General features: G+C 37.5%; 1 protein-coding gene across 2 annotated transcripts in view; it reads right to left on the bottom strand.

Annotated features, from left to right (window-relative positions):
- GABBR2 (gamma-aminobutyric acid type B receptor subunit 2) overlaps positions 1-19,183 on the bottom strand; it is an 810,498-nt gene extending 791,315 nt beyond the window's left edge. For both annotated transcript variants that reach the window (XM_089687541.1, XM_089687542.1), the window contains exon 1: positions 18,449-19,183. In XM_089687541.1, the coding sequence (XP_089543667.1) occupies positions 18,449-18,868 (420 nt within the window). In that variant the 5' untranslated portion in view covers positions 18,869-19,183. The remainder of the gene's footprint in view (positions 1-18,448) is intronic.
- Between the last annotated feature and the right edge of the window lie 245 nt (positions 19,184-19,428).

The raw sequence follows: 19,428 nt of genomic DNA, 5'->3' as shown, positions 1-19,428 counted from the left end.
TTATACTGTTTGCTATTTTGCAATTTTTAGTCTCTACTAAACAGCTATATAAACTGAAGATATTTAAAATAGATACCAATAATATAGAACAGCAGAGTGATAACTGATGTACATGTATAACAGAATGCATTAAGTGCACTCTACAACTGACATCTCATCACACTGAAAGAACAGAAACAAGAGGGAATATTAGAATTTTAAATAAATATTATTAGATATATTACTGTGCTTAAAGAGCATTAAATATAATACAGTTAGGTCCATATATATTTATATACAGGCACAATTTTAGTTTTTTCAGGTATTTACCAAAACATATTCAAGCTATAGTTATGTAAAGGATATGGGCTGAAAGTGCACACTCTCAGGTTTAATTTGAGGATATGTACATCCAACTTGGAGGAAGGGTTTAGAAATTACAGTTCTTAAGAGTAGCCATCTCCCCTTTTTCAAAGGACCAAAAGTAATTGGACAATTGAATCAAAAGTTGTTTCATGGCCAGGTGTGGGCTACCCGTTCATTATTTCTTCATCAATTAAGCAGTTAAGGAGTTGATTCCAAGTGTGGTAGTTGCATTTGGAATCTATTGCTGTGACTCTACATTATGCGTTCAAAGGAGCTGTCCATGCAAGTGAAACAGGCCATTGTAAGGCTTCAAAAATGAAACAAATCTATCAGAGAGACAGCAGCAACTTTAGGAATGGCTAAATCAACAGTTTGGTACATTCTGAGGAAAGAAGAACGCATTGGTGAGCTCAGCAACATAAAAAGGCATGGACGTGCACAGAAGACAACAGTGGTGGATAATCACACGATCCTCTCTATGGTAAAGAAAAACCCATTCACAACATCCAGACAAGTGAAGGACACTCTCCACGAGGTGAGCGTATCATTGTCAAGGTCTACAATCAAGAGAAGACTTCACAAGAGCAAATAGAGAGGATTTACCACAAGGTGCAAACCATTCATAAGCCTAAGGAAAAGAAAAGCCAGATTAGACTTTGCCAAAAATCCATCTAAAAAGGTCAAACAAGTTCTGGAAAAGCATTCTTTGGATGAATGAAACTAAGATTAATCTGTACCAGAATGACAGGAAGAAAAAGTGTGGAGAAGGCTTGGAACAGCTCATGATCCAATGCATACCTCATCTGTAAAACAATATGGAGGCAGTGTGATGGCATGGGCATGCATGGCTTCCAGTGGCATTGGATCATTGGTGTTTATTGGTGATGTGAAAGAAGACAGAAGCAGCCGGATGAATTCTGCAGTGTTTAGAGATATACTTTCAGCCCAGATTCAGCCAAATGCAGCAAAGCTGATTGGATGGAGCTTCCCAGTACAGATGGACAATGTTCCAAAAAACATTGCAAAAGCAACCCAGGAGCTTTTGAAGGAAAAGAAGTGGAAAATTCTGCAATTTCCGAGTCAATCACCTGATCTCAACACAATTGAGCATGCACTTTACTTGCTGAAGGCAAAACTAAAGGCAGAAAGACTCACAAACAAAGAACAACTGAAGACAGCTGCAGCTAGAGCCTGGCAAAGCATCAGAAAGGAGGAAACTCAGTCTTTGATCATGTCCATGGGTTCCAGAATTCAGGTAGTCATTGCCAGTAAAGGATTCTCAACAAACTGTTAAAAATTAACAATTATTTAAGAGTATAGTAATTTGGCCAATTACATTTGAGTCCCTGAAAATGGAGGGACTATAAAAAATGTTGCAGTTCCTAAAATTTGTACTTGATATTTATGTTCAATCCCTTGAATTAAAGTCTGCACTTCAAATTCCTTTGGATTGTTTCATTCTAATTTATTCTGGTGGCATACAGAGCCAAAAGTATGAAAAGTGTGCCTGTGTCCAAATATATATGGACCTAACTGTATATATACACAGTTTATATATAACATTTCTACTCTATAGTATCAAATTTATATATTAAATATAACAGAATCCTTTGACAATTTCCATTTATGCTAACATATTCTGCCAAAATTAGTGCTGTAATAGCTTTTCTGTATTATTGTGATCAGCTGTTAGTGTCAAAGCAATTCAGCCAATATAACTTGGAATACAAATCACTTTTATGAAATATGGATATTTATGCAGATTTATAACAAGCTAGTTCAGTTATACAAGGGCATTTTAACAAGATTTTTATTTATCTATTTTCTGTACATATCTACAACCGAGTATGCTAAAATATTTTGCTTTTCTTTTTTTATTATGATCTGTAGTAAAAGCATTTATTGTTCTTCTTTAGTATTAAATTCTTTTAAATATGCTAAGATGCTTTATAAGGCATAGTAATTGCAATATTAGTTTATTAACACATATTTACAGTTATTGGCATGTAGTTTATAGCATACCACTCTTTCTGTCATTAGTGCTTGTTAAATCCCTCAGGGGACCAAGTGTATATTGCACTAGGTCCCATTCTGATCTGTAGCTCCGCTATACAATGAAAATACATGTTTATGTCTGTTTGTTCTGACTGTCAGCTCCACCCCAGGCTAAATCCCAATTTATGAGCATTGCCATGAGGGAGTTATAGCACAGCATTATAGCAACCACCTATTCTCTATTCTCATAGAGCTGAATGTTGTGTGCATTGTGTGCCCTCCCTTCTGCCAACCATCTGGCAGACACGAATCAGCGAGTTTGATCTGATCTCAGCCTGTTCACATTTTAGAGAACAGCCAAACAAACTGAATATATTTCGCCTGTTCACTGTCTGAAACCCTGGGTGATGTTGTAGGGTGTTTGATGTTGAAGGTATCCGGCCTGATAGAGTTCAGAGAGAAGGGGGTGCACACACGCTGTCCTACCTTTCTTGGCTGCACTGGCTTTTAAGGGGAACCCCATACCCTTTTTAAAAAAATGGAGAGAGGTCCCTCTTAAAATATTGTACCAGAATCTTATATTAGGAATACAGTCTGGATATTATGTTTTTTAAGAATTAAAAATCTGATTTAAAATATATGTGTATCATAATATTACATTTTAGGATGCATTAAAAGACCTTCTACCCACAGAATGGTATTGAAACATTTATTTGCATTGGTATAAGTCCCCATTGCAGTGCCCAGCTCCCCATGCCCTATTTTTTAGGAAAAGCTTGCAAAAAATAAAAATATTCAGTTCGATTAGACTTCAGTGGGGTTCAACATTATTTCAGTGCTAATATCCTGCTAGGTGTGCAGAACTCCCACCGAACATCAGGTAAAGCAGCAGAACCATGCAATACAGAAGTATTTATTTGATCTATAAGCTATTGTGTACAAAACAAATATAGTGGTTTACAAAGCATATTGGATTCATACAGTTCATCAAACTCTTATTATTATTATTATACAGTATTTATAAAGCGCCAATAGTTCGCTCAGCGCTGTACATTACAAAGGGGGACAGAACATGTGACAGAACAATACCAATACAATGCAAAACATGAGGGGATTGAGGGCCCTGCTCTTTTGAGCTTACAATCTAGGAGGGAGGGGATGGTGGCACAGGAGGAGATAGCTGTGGGGGATGGAGTGGTAGGAAGAGTGGAGGAGGTCGGCAAGTTAGCAGGGGGTGGGGTAGGCTTCCCTGAAGAGATGGGTTTTCAGGGTGCACCTTAAGGAGAGGAGAGTAGGTGATAATCTGATGGGTTGGGGCAGGGAGTTCCAGAGGATGGGTGACACCCTGGAGAAGTCCTGGAGGCGGGCATGGGAGGAGGAGACCAGGGAACTAGAGAGAAGGAGGTCTTGTGAGGAGCGGAGTGTGCGTGTTGGGCGGTACTTGGATATTAGGTCAGTGATGTAGTTCGGGGCAGTATGGTGGACAGCTTTGTACGACAGTGTTAGGATTTTGAATTTGATCCGTTGCGCAATTGCAAGCCAGTGGAGGGATTGGCAGAGGGGGGTGGCGGAGATGGAGCGGTTGGAAAGGTGAATGAGTCTGGCAGCCGTATTCAGGATGGACTGAAGAGGGGATAGCCAGCGGCGAGGCAGGCTATAAACATACAAGGGGATATTTTTAAGTCTGAGGATTTTGAGGTACACATATCTCTCAGTGTATATGCCAAAATCAGATCCTATAACTTAAAAATAGATTTTTTGTTTTCTTTTACCATTAACTCATATTGTTCATGCTATATCTTATTCAGTGTATTGGCAGTTTGTAGTGCAAAATTGGCAACTGAATTTTGCATTGCCTTCTTTGACCGAAATTGCTGGTGTTTGTGACAGGTTGCATCCAGATGACATGTGCCTTTTTTTTAGTCTGATTGACTATGTAAATACCTACAGTTCTGTACATTTGCATATTTCTGAAAAATTGCTAAATAATTTATTCCTAAATTGTTTAAATACCTCTAAACAGAGCATGTGCTAAATGTCCACAGTAAACAGAAAACACAGAAATGTTGTCAAAGTGCCACATACAATAAAGTGACATTTATTAACATACCCTTAGTCAGTTTAATTGCTTGTGAAAATTTACGCTGAAAAGCTAATTTTTACAGGGTGCAAATCTGTACATTTCTGGGTTAAGTACATAAGCCATTAGCTATAAATCATGTCACTTTTTTAAAATGTTCTTAACACTTCTTGCTACGAGTTGCCATCAAATATTTGAAGCTTTTATATACTTGTATAAAACAACACTACCAATACTTTTTCAAAAAGCCAATATGGTATAATTATGTTAAAACAAACAAAAATTGACAATTTTATGTGTTATAAATAGTACGTATGTTACTGGGATGCACAATTTATATCTTTAAGTAGTCTGTGGAATAACTACATGCTCTTAAAGTCAAAATGTGGCCCATTTTAAGCTTTTAAAAGCAAATCATTTCTCCTTTCTTAACCACTGCTGCACTGATATATGTATAAAAACAGTAAAGTGTTGGATGGTTATTTGCCCAGTGCTATTTATAAATGGCAAAGTAATAAAGTTATCTCGTCAATCAAAAGTATGACATTAACTCTCAAACTGCTATTACAAGCAGGAGCAGGGATGTAATGGAAGTACTGAATGGGGTTTCTCTAAAACAGTTAGTAAAAATTCCAACCCAAGGTGATCATATTCTAGATCTAATACTGACAAATAGGGATCAACTGTCTAATGTTGAGGTGGGAGAAAATTTGGGTTCTAGTGATAACCAATGTCTTTGGTTTGATGTTAAAATAAAAAACTGAAAAATCATATACAAAAACAAACGTTTTAGATTTCAAAAAGATGAATTTAGCTGAAATGGGTGAATTTCTAAAAAATGAATAGAAAGATTGGAGTAAAATGACAGGAGTAAGTAATAATTGGGCACTGTTAAAGTCTACCATCCTGGAGGCAACTAGATTATATATCAGGCAAATTAGCAAGAATAAACAGAAGAACAAAACAATATGGTTCACTAAAGTGATAAATAGGATAGTAAAGGAAAAAAAAATCAGCATATAGGAGATTCAGGAGGTGTAGCTGACAGAGAAGAGTATAAGAATAGACAAAAGGAGGCCAAACACATATCATAGCTGCCAAGGCACAGACAGGAAATTGCTAAATCTATTAAGAAAGGAGATAAAACTTTTTTCAGGTACATTAGTGATAGAAAGAAAAAATGATAATGGGATAACAAAAATGAAAACTGGGCACACTTATGTTAAGGAAGACCTGGATTTAGCAAACCACTTAAAAAATCATGTTTTCTCTGTTGTCTCAGAAATAAATTATACAAACAATATTAAATTGGAAAATCATATTGGTTCTAGTAATGGTGGTTCATTTTTAGGATTTCCGGAGACAGGTAGCAGATGGCTCTGTAAAAGATTAATAAAGTAATGGGTCCTGATGGTATTCATCCCACAGTTCTAAGAGAACTTTGAGGTATAGTTATTGGACCCTTAACTGATATTTTTAATCAATCTTTTCTAACAGGAGAAGTTCCCCATGACTGGAGGACAGCTAATATTGTACATATCCACAAGAAGGACTGCAAGGTAGAAGCTGGCAATTACAGGCCAGTGAGTTTAACATCAGTTAGTCTAGTTAATGGAATCACTCCTGAAAAGGAGGATCATTGATCACTTAAAACCACACAACTTGCTGGATCCAAAGCAGCATAGCTTTACTGAGTGCAGATCATGTCAGACTAATCTGAGGATTATAAGGATTGTTTGACTATATCTTGATTTCATCAAGGTATTTGATACAGTTCCACATAATGATCTAATACAAAAGTTGTACAAGCTAGGACTTAGCCCTTGGGTGGTTATGGTGGTTGGGTGGATATGCAGCCAACTAAAAGATAGATACCAGAGTGTGGTTGTAAATGGGGTTCACTTGGAACAGAGACCAGTCACTAGTGGTGTACCATAAGGCTCTGTACTAGACCCTGTTATATTTTATCTATATATAAGTAATATAACTAAAGGTTTGTTGGGTGTGGCATGTCTTTTTGCTGATGACACAAAGGTGTGCAATAAGATTGATATCCCTGGAGGCATATGTAACATGGAATATGATTTGACATTGCCGGAAGATTGGTAAAAAAAAAGTGGAAATTGCAGTTCAGTATTTCTAAATGTAAAATACTGCACCTAGGGAAAAAGAATCCCTTGAGAGTACAACATGTGGGGTACATTGTTGGTCAGCACTACAGAGGAAAAGGACTTGGGGGTACTTATTTCAGATGATTGCAAAATGAGCAAACAGTGTGGCCAGGCAGTGGGGAAAGTGAATAAAATTTTAGGACGGATCACTAGAGGGCTCAACAGCAGGAGGAAGGAGGTCCTGCTTCCCCTATATAGATCTTTAGTTAGACTTCATTTAGAATACTGTGTCTAGTTCTGGAGACCTCACTTACAAAAAGATATTGATAAGATAGAATGAGTCCAGAGATGGGTAACAACATTGGTGAAAGGTGTGGGGGATAAAACATATCAAGAGTGACTTCAGGAACTCAACATGTACAGTCTGGAGAAAAGAAGGGAAAGGGGAGACATGACTTTAAATACATCAAGGGAGTGAATAAGGTTCAGCACGGCAGTATTTTCAACATGAAATCAAAATCAAGAACAGGGGACATGGCCTTAAACTAACTGGAGGAACGCTCACAACTAATCTCAGAAAGTACTATTTTACTGAAAGAGTAGTTGATACTTGGAATAAACTTCCAGCAGAGGTAGTAAGCCAGTCAACAGTAAATAGCTTTAAACATGCTTGGGACAAGCATAGATCTATGTTCAGACATGCCCCCCCCCCCCAAAAAAAAGGGGCAGACTCAATGGACCACTTGATCTTTTTCTGCCATCACTTTTCTATGTGTTTATGTAAGTACGATTGGGCATCTGTTGTGGCGTCATTTTGGGTTTTTTTTTTACTCTCCCAGCATTTTTATTTTAGGAAAAACTTTTTTTCATTCGAACATTTTTGGTCTTTTCCCTTTTTATAGTAAAAAAAAAATATCACCCAAAGACAATTGCCAGTCACTTAGCTGGAAACTGAAAAAATGCCCTGGTTAACTTAAGGATATTACAGGCTGGTACTCAAAGTGTTTGTAAAGGATCACATGTTATTTTGTAAAACGTTACAAACATGTTATACTCACCTGCTTTCTGCACAGAGCAGCCCTGAACCTCCTCTTCTGCGGCCCCCCACTGGTGCTCCTGGCTCCTGGCTCTTCCCCCCTTCCGAGTGCTTACCATAGTAAGCCACTTGCTAAGGGCACACTCATGCAGGCTCGCTCTCAAGTCTATAGACATGCAGATCTTGGATTGGCCCTACCCCCCACCTCCTCCTTACTGGCTATGATTGACAGCAGTGGGAGCCAACAGCTCCCACTGTTGTCTCTGAGCCTATAAGGAGGGTGAGAGCCAAGAGAGCCTATGCTCTTGTGCACAATGCTGGATCGAGATTAGGAGAAGTATAAAGGGGGGCTGGAGGGGGGATGCACACTGAAGGTTTTTTACCCTAATACAGAGAATGCATTAAAGGATAGGTTCACCTTTATAAAAAAAAATGTGCATTTAATTTTTTTTTGTTGCAGGAGCCTGTAAACCATTGCACCAGTGATCAGCAGATCTGTCAGTATAGGATGTATTGGCAAGCAGATATACTGTCAGAAAGACTTAATGAACTACCACAGTGCTCCACAGCGCTCTGGTAGTTCATTGAGAACTACAAGCCGACAGCCACTGTCAAAACTTGTAGGTTCTCATTCATGGCACACAGTGAATGAGTGATGCGGCTGGGTGGAGCCCTACACAGCCACATTTTTTTTAATTTGACAGCTAGCGTGGGGGGAGAAGATCCCCTGCTTGCTGTCAAAGTGAGGGAGCAGGGGAAGCGGGGGCCGGTCTGACCGTAACGTTAACATGTTACACCCTGAATATGAGTGTAACGTAACATATTATGAAAGGTGAAGTTATCATTTAAGGTAAAAAACATTCAGCCTTTACAACCACTTTAAGTGAAGAAGACACCACAAAATGCCTGCTATTACCTTTAATAGCCAAAATAAAAACTTCTGTACCTCTAAATTTAGTTTTACTTTGCTTTCTGATTCCCCTGTTTCATTGTTAAGTCCTACCAGCTACAATTAAGATTGAACTTACTGACCACTGAGGCACACTGGAGAGTGGAATGCCAGTTGGAGGGCTTTAAAAAAAATCAAACTTTCAAAGTACAAATTACCATAAGCTACATACAGTTGATTATGTCAAATATGATGTAATATGTGACAATACATATGAATAATATATATGAATTGTAATAGGTTATTAGCAGGGGCATATTTACCACAAGGCAAACAAGGCATTTGCCTAGGGTGGCATTTTTCAGGGGGGGCAGCAGCATCTTTCAGGGGGCAGCGGCATTTTTCAGGGGGCAATGCCGCCCCCCAAAAGAAGGGATGGAAGAAGGGACACACGCAGCATGGGGACCAGGTGGGATCTGAGAGAGGCTGTGGGTTGCTTGATGATGAATGCTGAGCCTGACTCTTGTTCCCACGGATGTCCGAAGCTGTGAAGGTGAGTGTCTTCTCCGAGGGTAGGGGGGGGGTTGCCAGTGTATGGGGGAAGGTGGTAGTGGAAGGCTCTCTCTGGTGGGGGCTGGGGTGTTGTTGGTCAATGTCAGGCTCTCTTCGTGGGGGAGGGGGTGCTGGTCGGAGTCAGGGTCTCTCCGTGGGGGGCAATTTTTGTGTTGCCTAGGGCAGCACGAAACTTAAATACACCACTGGTTATTAGAAGCTAATGCATATTACTCTTTTTCATCTCAGTAAACCTGAAAAAACTGAGATAAAAGGAGTAGAAAACACATTAAACATGTGCTGTTCTTTTCGTTACGAATCAAAATTTGGATGAAATTTGGATATTCAGAGATTCAAATGTAGTAACGAATTTCAACTATTTTGAAATAGATTGTAATCAAAACAACAAATTAATTCACATTCATTTGTTTCATTTGAATGACATGATTTGATAGTGTGGGCCTTTTGTTTGATGTTTAAAGCATCCAAAGTAAGATAACATAATGAATGATCCGAATGGATTCGGATCCGTTTATTTTTATTCTGGTGAGTGCAGTGGAAATATTCTAATAAGATTCTTTTTGTATTGGGGTTGAACTTGCGAGACCATTTGTTTAATTGTTATGTGCACGGCCCAACAAAGTCAGTCAGTTGGGAATGGGGAAATGAACTCAGCTTAATAACATAATAAAAAGATATGTATTAATTAATTACGTATATTGCCAATCTTCCAAAGTAACAAAAGAATAACAGTTTCCAAAAATACAAACTGATTCAGAATAACGAATATATACTCTACTGAAATAACAAATCGTTCGGAAAATTAATAATTCTAACAAATATGACAAAACAAAAAGATTTCTTTAATGAAACAGAAACAAAATGAAATGAATTTTTCCGTTGTGCACATCTCTATTAAGAATGGATACATGTTTACTTTCTCAACATGTCTACAGCTTTCATTTTCACAAATGTTATATCACTTACAAGATAGCATCTTTTTTTCTTGCGCTTTTCTTATTTTGTTGTCTGATGGCACAACCAAAGATGAATGAAGAATATTTGGCAATAAAGCCCAACTCTGGGAATGACACAAAAATCCCCCCACTCACACTGCAGATTGTAAATGCTTGTTAAGTCAATGGCTGGAGAAATAAGGTGGATAACTTTCTTAATACCTCACTTTGAAAAGCTTCAGGCTCTGCTGCTTTGGGCTCTGAGCTGTCCAAAACCATTCAGTAAAATTCAGAGCTATTAGCCTTCTATTGCATTGTACCTGATGACGTGCGCATTAATTATTTTAGTTTTAATCATTTTTTCATACATGGTTAGATTGGTATATGATTTTGCCTAAATATGAAAAACGTAAATTCTATCAGTGATTAAAAATCACAGGGCTTGTCTACACATGAGCCACTTTATTTAATCCCAAACAAAGGGTTAATGCACAATGATGCGATATGCTCCTGTAATGCGGTTTCTATAAAGCTTAGTGCAATATACTCATTGGCATGTGCCATTGCACTTGTGTTAATACTTTTGGAAAGCATATGATATACTTAATTTTAGCACATTTGCAGTAGACTTCTATTATATCCATAATAATAGAAGTCAATGGAAAAGCTCAGCTAACCCACACAAAAACCGCGGGTACACTGTGCTGCACCCGCGCTTCTAGAGAAGCACTCCGGATCAGTGTGAAAAGCACCAATGTCTTTTGTGTATGGGTTCACAGCAAGTGTTTATGTACCTGTGGACTTACCTAAAATTCAGACAACAGTAATAATTGTGTTTGTTTTAACTGTTTGTCCATTACAATACACTAGAAAACAATTTAATTAAAGTTAACTGCTGTGGAACACAGGGTCCCAGTGTTTACTTTTGATTCAGTGTTATGAATTCCACTGAAATCTTGTAAGAATTCCACAGTCTTACACTGATTACTTCAGTTACCCATTTGAAATTATTTAATGCAGTAATTAGTTAATGCACAAAAGAGGTTTTTTTTTTTTAACCAGCACGAAACATGGCATGTGGAGTAGAAGGAAGCCATCTTTACTCAGTAACATATAAAAAGACACCTTCCATTAAAAGTAGACATTGTGTTGGGTAACATGATCTTTCCAGTTCTTATGATGATGGCTGCTGCCCTAGGCCTGCTAAAGCAGGTATGCATTTGTGGTTTATCATTAGTTACCATAGTTAAGATATTGTATGATTTTAGTCAACAAGGAACAATCACAAAGCTATAAGCACACTCAAATTCTAGAACAAATATATATAAACATATGTACATCTTACAAACCTGCACGCACCATACAAAATATGTTGTTACCAGCAGTGTTCTATATCGCTATGTATAATGTACAGTGCAATGTGCCTTCAATCAGCTGAAATACATTGCTTTTATTTATATAAATTTGATAAATCTTTATTCACAAAAATGTTTAAAACTGAGCTTTTTCATGTGGAAAATATCATACCAATTCCCAAATTTAGGCAACTGTTAATAATTAATAATGTTACAGTATCCTTGTGTGTATTATTAGTGAAATATTGAACATAAGTTAAATACTAATGGAAAGATATTGATTAACTAGCAGAATATACTATAACACAGTGAAGGTCATATGAATAACTTAAATCTGTTATTTGCTTACGCAGTTTAATCCACTATTAGCTTAGGCAGTTTTTATTTTAACTGCAAATTTCAATTACTGACAAACTGTAGTTTTGGGAAGACAGAATAAATGTGTTACTTTAATTGCTTAACAATAACTGATAATTCACAAAAGAACTTAACATAGTTATATTACATAAGTAGTACTTTTAAAAAAAATTCTTTTTTTTTAATGTTTGACATTATAACTATTTTATTTTAGAATGAAAACAGGTTTGTGACTTAGGATCAAGCTTAAAATACTACTTTCAGGAATGCTCCAAACTTTATGGACCAAGGTTAGCATGTCAAATTCAACTGGACAGGAAAGAATTTAGTAGCCAGATTCTCTAACAACATGAAGAGGTGGACACCTTTTTAAGTCAGTGGTAGGTGAGATAAAATTGATGTCGCATTGCCTAGCAAGACCCTCTTAACCGCTCTTTGTTGGCTATACATGGACCAAAATTTGGCCAAGTCAGCAAGACTGTGGTTGAACAGAATTCAGTCTACTGATGCTGAGAAAAGTATATTTGCCACCCAAGACAGCTTCTACATAATTACCGCAGCCCCGGATATTTACCAAAAAAAAAGTCAATCAACAAAGCTTTTTGACAACTGAGAAAACACACGTAATTGTAAAGATTGGTAAAGTTTTAATCCAGAGTTCTCCTTTCATTTTAGGACAGCTTTTTATCATTTGAAAAAAAACATGTTATCCTAATCAGGAAATACAAATTGGTTTGTGTAATTCAGTAGTGTAGCATTAGGATAAGATTGAGTTATTATTGTGTGGACAAGAATTAGTCAGACGATACCATTTTCACAGGCTTGTGATAGCAAAAATTCTGAAAGACATTGGAGAGGCTTACACGAGGGTCTGTAATTGTTATAGAAAACATGGGGGTTATTAAGGAAAGGGTTTTTTATATTGTATTTTTAATTTCTGCATAGGAAATCATAGCAGGGCTGGGTTAGCTCTGCCCAGCTCCAAGATGGCCTCTGGGGCTTATGAAAGTTCCCAGTGACGTCAGAGTCTACATCATGGGAATTCCCTCTGTAGCAACAGTGAGGAAGCCTTGAGTTTAGATTGTGCTGCATTGCATTCTTAAAAAGCACTCTGTAGGGGTAGACCTTGAGTAAATTGATAAGTTGCTTTTTTTATAAAAAATCATGATAATAAAATGCAACTGGTTGGTTTTCATTCATTATTTTTAATGAAAAAAAATTGCTGAAATTAAATATTTTTAATTAAATGATTTTATTTAGCAATGAAATGACTACAAAATGTACATGACAAATATTTTGTCTTGTCATCTTTCCAACATTCCTTTGCTAAATATGTTCATAATTAAATTGAATGTACGTTTGCTGGCTTTCTAGTTGCCTCAAACAAAAATAACTTCCATGTGAATTTTAACCTATGAACATAGTACAACATCCTAATAATCAGTCTGAAAAAGTCAGTCAGTACTTTCATCTGAAGTTGGACTTCTTAGATGCATTCTTTAAATAGGTCAGCATCACATATGATCAACCCATCTGAAAAACAACATCCTTGCCAATTTTGCTGTTGTCACAACTCATTGCCCTAGAACTGTCTCCTGAATACACACTACATCAGGTGAATACATTAATTCAGTTTACTCATCATGAGATCAGAAATAGTAACCCTTAAAGCAAGTAAATGAGTATCCACTCCTCATTTGCCTGATCTGATTCTATGTCCAGATGACCGAACTCAACTCAGCCAATTCATCACTCATTTATAACTAATGTTTATGTTTGTTTTATATATATAATAAAACATAAATATTTATTCTCCTCTAGAAGGTACAGCATAGGAACATTTTCCTTATGTCATAGTTAATGAGAATGAAAACTCCCTGCTAACAATACTCCCTGCTAACAATACTACCTTGAATGGCTTAATTTGTGTCAGTGCTTTGAAACTAAAGCATGATCATTTCCCAGAATCCCATCCTTCAGTTACTATAACGGATTTGTGAGAAATTAATTCAATCTACAGCTGAACAGCTCAATATGAATCTATCTCCCTCCCAACTTTAACCCTGTGGTTTCCTATTGAAAAAGAGACCATATGGGAAGCAAAAGCAATTCTTGAAAATGTGGAATGTATTTCCAATTATTTAGTACATATATTTAAAGTAATACATTTTAAAACTAGTACCATGTCTGTGTGATTTTTTATTTTTTTTTTACATTTAGAGGAATGGGTTTAATTGTTTACTAAAAGCATGGGTGGCAGCAATACATGGATTTTTTGCCAGCACCATATCCTCCAAAACTGCTGTGAATTTTGACCAAGCCAGTTCAATAAATTCATTTTTATTTTAGCATCATAAAAATAGACAGAATGATCGTTTGGTGAATTTCAGCCAACATTTTAGGAAAAAAGGATATTCTAAATCATTTCAATTTAAGTAAATGCTAACTAGAAGAAAGACTGTAAGACAAGGCAAAAGTTCATAAACACCCTAAAGTAGTGGCATGGGAGACAACCATCATACATTGTTGAAACTAAAAACATCTTTCCTCTGCTGCCCTATAAAAATTGCCATCTCTTAACTCCCTCATAATAAAGTTTATGGTGGTATGTACACACATTCTACGTATCTTTTACTTTATTAATCTCTGTTTTATTTAAAACTGTATGAAATAAGCTATTATTGTAATTTTAACTTCAAAAATGTTCATGGAATCATGTAAAAATATGTACAATAATAGTAAGTGGGGGTGTTGGTATACACATGATTTCATCTTGGTTGAACTGATGTTCTGACTTTCCAAGCTTGCCAAGCTTAAAACAGGCAGACCTGCTCTTGTATCAGGATCACACACCAGACCTCTTTATCTTTAATCTGGATTCACTCAGAGAGTCTGTGCCTGGTAAAATTGGCCAGTGCAACTCTACTTTATATGGAATCTGGACACAGAAAAATCCTGCCTATTGTTTACTTTTTAATATTGTATCTATTGATACCTATATTTATAAATAATCGTGGATTAAATATTTTTTTTTTTACTATGCTGACCGTGGGCTTGGTTTACCATCAAATGGGAATGGTTAAAAGTGTTCTTGGAAGTTTGCTGTAATAATAGGATGAGATAGCCCGGCTGCCACACACCTTGGCTGGCCTGAATGGTTAGCAGGTAAAAGCAGCCTCAGCTTCATTCTTCCAAGCCATGCCCCCAACATGTTTCGTCCTGCAAGCCCCGTGGTGGGCAAAACATGTTGGGAGCATGGCTTGAATGAATTGAGCCACGGTGCTTTTACTTGCTAACCACTTGGATCGGGCAATGTGTGTGGCCAGGCTATTTCTTCTGTTTTGGGTCTGGACACATCTTTCCCCAGCCTGCTCTCTCACTAGTCAGTGGAAGTCAATTAATTGGACCTTGTCAGACTTCGTGGCAACCACCAAGCATTTATCATGTTCCTGAAAGTTGATTAAAGAAAAAAACTGGTGTCCTTGAAGAGCAATTTCAGGCAACACATAAAACTGTTCCATGAACTACTAATGTTATCTATTAAATCCAGCATGTGTGTTTAAGTTGGAAAGTTCACTCTATTGGTGTGTATCCATCTACAAAACAAGACTACACTAATCCATAAATGGTTGGTAGAAGCACACTAGCAATGCAAGTGTAAAAGGAAGCAAACTAAGGTACAGTGATCCAGCAAAAGCTACTTTTCCTCCAGTTAACCAAAAATGTCTGGAATATAGAGACCATTTGTCTCAAGCACTAATACTGGTGTCTAATTGAATATACAAGATGGAATAAAAAAAGAAGTCATTTTTGCAGATATACTGTATATGTCAAAAAAAAACATAGATGTCAAAAACAGATTATAACACATCTGCAATTCAATTAAGATATATATATATATATATTTTTTTCAGATAATCTCATTGATGATCATATTTACTGCAGTCCTTTCCTGATCTGATAATAGAAAACAAAAGCTATACAGTGTTTACCAAATGTTGTTTTGAATTTTAAAATCAGTCAGAGTGAGGTAACTCCTGCATTTATTTTAATTTATATTTGCCATTTAATGTGATTAAGATTATGTTCTAGTATTGGTGGGCCGTTAATGTAAATCAGTTGTGAGAAAAGTACATTTCAGTATTTTGATATAATTCATAAGCACAGATTATGGAAAATCTTAACACCTAAAGGACCTTTTTGATCCTGCAATTAAAGACTGAACAAGGAATAAGGTCTAATGTTTCAGAAAATAACTGTAATATAAACCCAATCCTACTTTAGCAAGGTTTTAAAATTGTCTCTCTTTACATATACTTTAAAATAATAATGTAAAACATAAAACAAAATTTTTTTTAATACAATTATATATTTTGTATTAGAAAATTACCCTATCAGAAAAGAAAAAATGTTTTAAAATGTATTGTCCCAAATTAGATTTCCTAAATTATTTTCAGTGTAGCAGGAAACCTAAGAAGCTGCCATAGGCAAAAACACAATTGTTCATCTTTCCCCAATTTTCATAAACCACATTCACCAGGCCTCAAATTGCATACTATGTGTGTCTCCATTGGGCAGATTAGGTCCTATATTTCTCCTGCAGGCCATTGCCACTTAAGCAGAAAGCGAGGGATAGTTCTAAACTGTACAGTTGTCACCACAGCAAGAAGTGAAGGTAAATCATCTCATTGGCATAAATATTCTCATGACAACTGTCAAAAATGGGAATTCCCCTCACTTTGGGGAGATTCTCTCTTATTTCTTGTTGTGTCCATAGAACAGGAAGTGAAGCAACATCTCTCTAGTATGATACAAACACAAACAATACCTTGATACAAGTTTTAAAGCCTTCCTACTCTATCTAAAGGGAAAAAGGTATACATACACTTTAATTATTAGTGCCTGAGATAGGAACCTTCTGGAACAGTTTGTGTTACAATGTAACAACAATCAGATCCAAAATTTCATTTCTGAGCGGTCATTTTTCAGATTTGGCAACACAGATCTTCAGGTCTTCATCAAATGCTTTGCTAATAAAGGCCTAAGGAGATACTTTGAAACTGAAACTCAGTATTATTCTATAGAGCAGTTTCCAAACTAACCAAGACTAAACAAAACAAAACAACCAAAAAAAAAAAATCAACACTCTTATGCTTTTACTGATTACTACTTTAATTACTAGCTTGAATCAGTGAAATGGAAGGAATTCCATTTCAGCACCTGCTTTCAGTATGTTGTAAATAATTATTTAGGAAACTCAGAATGCAGCCATATAGCAAGCTATATATTAGTATATGAGGTTTATTTGAAGGATAGGATAAGATTTTGAAAAAAAAAATGAAAATGCCAACTTCATTAGAGCCATCTACATTACAAATCAAAATATTATACAACTGTGCAAAACTGGGAGCGGATCCAACAATAGTAAGTAATAGGAAAATCTAAAAAAGTATAATGAATAATGCAAATCAATTATTTTTCAATGAATGAGTAGATACAGTATATATGGTAGCATGTGCTGGAGTAACTATCGCATGTGTAGCACAGTTCTTTTTCATTCATTACACTAAGACAAGGACAATATTTATACTGTTTGACTTTTTATATAACCCACAAAGGTATACGTGTAGTCCAACAGAAACAAGCTAAATATTTAAGAGGTTTCCTTGGAAATGGTATCAAGCATCTCCACAAGAAATGACTGCCATCTTCAGGCACTTGCACAATCAACAGGGTCATCCCAAGCATGTTTAGTAGAATGAGACAAAAATCTATTCAGCCTATTTACATATTCTGAGTTTGCAGATTTTCAGCTATTATGTACTACTATCTTTATTTTGACCTCCTTACATGCGTCATAGTGGATTAACTAGACTGCACAATCAATACCCCTAGACATTTTTTTTTATGATACATTAGATAAATGTTGCTCAGCCTTAGCGATGGAGATTGCTATTTGCTAGCTATATACACCTAGAAGAAATAATTTGCAGTAAGGATACTGCAATGGCCATTGTAAATCGTGGGTAGCTTTCTTATTCCATTTTGAACATGAAACCTACCTAATAATTCCAGAAGCCAGGTAAAGATATCAGATGCATGAACCTGCTAAAGACTGATATAAGAGACATTTTAAATGCATCTGTTGCTCAACCAGCTAAACTGCATTTATTTCAAGGAATAGAAGAACCATCCGAAATGAAAATAGTGAGCCTACAAGGTGGGTTTATTCGTATAGGTGTACAATACAAGATAATGCTAACAAAAATAGGTCTTCAGCAAGAAAAAGGTAGGCATGCACCTATGCAGCATAATGGTGCTGGGAGCACATACTGAAGAGCTGAGCTGCATTTCTGCATTCTCTTCATCATCCCATTGACTCCCACTCAAGGAATTGTGCCTTGTTGCTATGTTATGGGAAAAAAAAAAATCACAGCACAATCAAACAGCTGTGTTAATGACAGCTACAGTCAAATATAAAAAAGGGCTAGCTTCTGCACCTAAAGGTGAGTGAGCTAGGGACCTTAGATTGTAAGCTCCTGTGAATGTACAATATATATGTAAAGCGCTGCGTAAATTAACAATGCTATATAATCACCTGTAATAAATAAATAAAATAAAGGCAAACTCCTATTGTGGTGACATTTTCGGGTGACATACCTTTACACCCACTACCATCAGAAAATGAGCAATGAATTGGCTGCTCAATTATCTAAAAGCCTGAGGATGGATCTAGAGTAGCTATAGGAAGGTAGGTAGGTGAACCTCTTACCGCTGTGTCATAGAGCTTCAAGTCCAGGACGTAGGGATGCAGCAAGGATTCATTGCGGATCTGATCAATAGCCAAAAGCACGGCGGGTAGGATCCCCCTGCCGATATTCCCCTTTGCCACCGTTTCGCTGAGAGGCATCAAGCCCATGATAGACAAGGACGTGCTGTTCGTAGGCTGTTCGACTGTGGTTCCGCTCGATCCAGCCACCAAGCCCGGTCCCAATCCCAAGCCTAGCACCAGGAGCAAGCATTGCGGAGGCAGCAGCGGCATCGGAATGGCAGCTTTATGGGAGCCTCCGGCCAGAGCGGTGACAGCACCAGCAGAGGCGGCAGCGGCGGCGGCGGCGGCGGCGGCTCGTGCAGTTTCAGCACCACGGAGAGCGCAGCCCGATCTCCAGTACCTCCTGGGGGACAGAGCCATTCTAGTGGATGACTGCAGGGGAGATGGAGCAGGTCCGCCCTCTACTCTCTTCTCATGTCAGGGATAGGAAGGTCCGGGCTCCCCGACCATAGGAGAAACACGCAAATACACCTTAGACCGAGCTGGAAAAGATGGTCACCTCCACAGATTCCCCCTCTGGAAGAGACGATGGGGCGAATATCATTTACATCCCCTGCATTCCATAGGCAAGCGCGTACACATCCGTATACGGACATGAAAGTAAACCATAGCAGGTATCCAAAGTGCTCCCTTCCCAGAGACCTCTTCCTCTCTTTCCTATTTGTTTTCCTTCGAGGATCAGGGTCTCCCCCCCCCCACCCTCCCTTCATACACACACCCCTGACAATCGTGCTGTCAGTGGCACCTCCTCCTTCACAGCTCCCGATTGTAACACCGCCACCACCAGTGCAAGAATCATAGGTGTGCAGCACGGCTAGGCGCAGGGTGACAACCCTGCATCGACACCTCCAGCCTGCTGTGCTCTGTGTCACCAGGTCATCTCTCAAGGCTTCTCTTCTTCTCCTGAAGGGAGATCAAAG

This window comes from Staurois parvus, unplaced genomic scaffold, assembly GCF_062004578.1.
Source record: "Staurois parvus isolate SC_StPar_1 unplaced genomic scaffold, SC_StPar_1.0 ptg000429l, whole genome shotgun sequence".
Lineage (NCBI taxonomy): Eukaryota > Metazoa > Chordata > Amphibia > Anura > Ranidae > Staurois > Staurois parvus.
The sequence above is the reverse complement of the archived record's forward strand: the minus strand, read 5'-3'. Positions and strand labels throughout refer to the sequence as shown.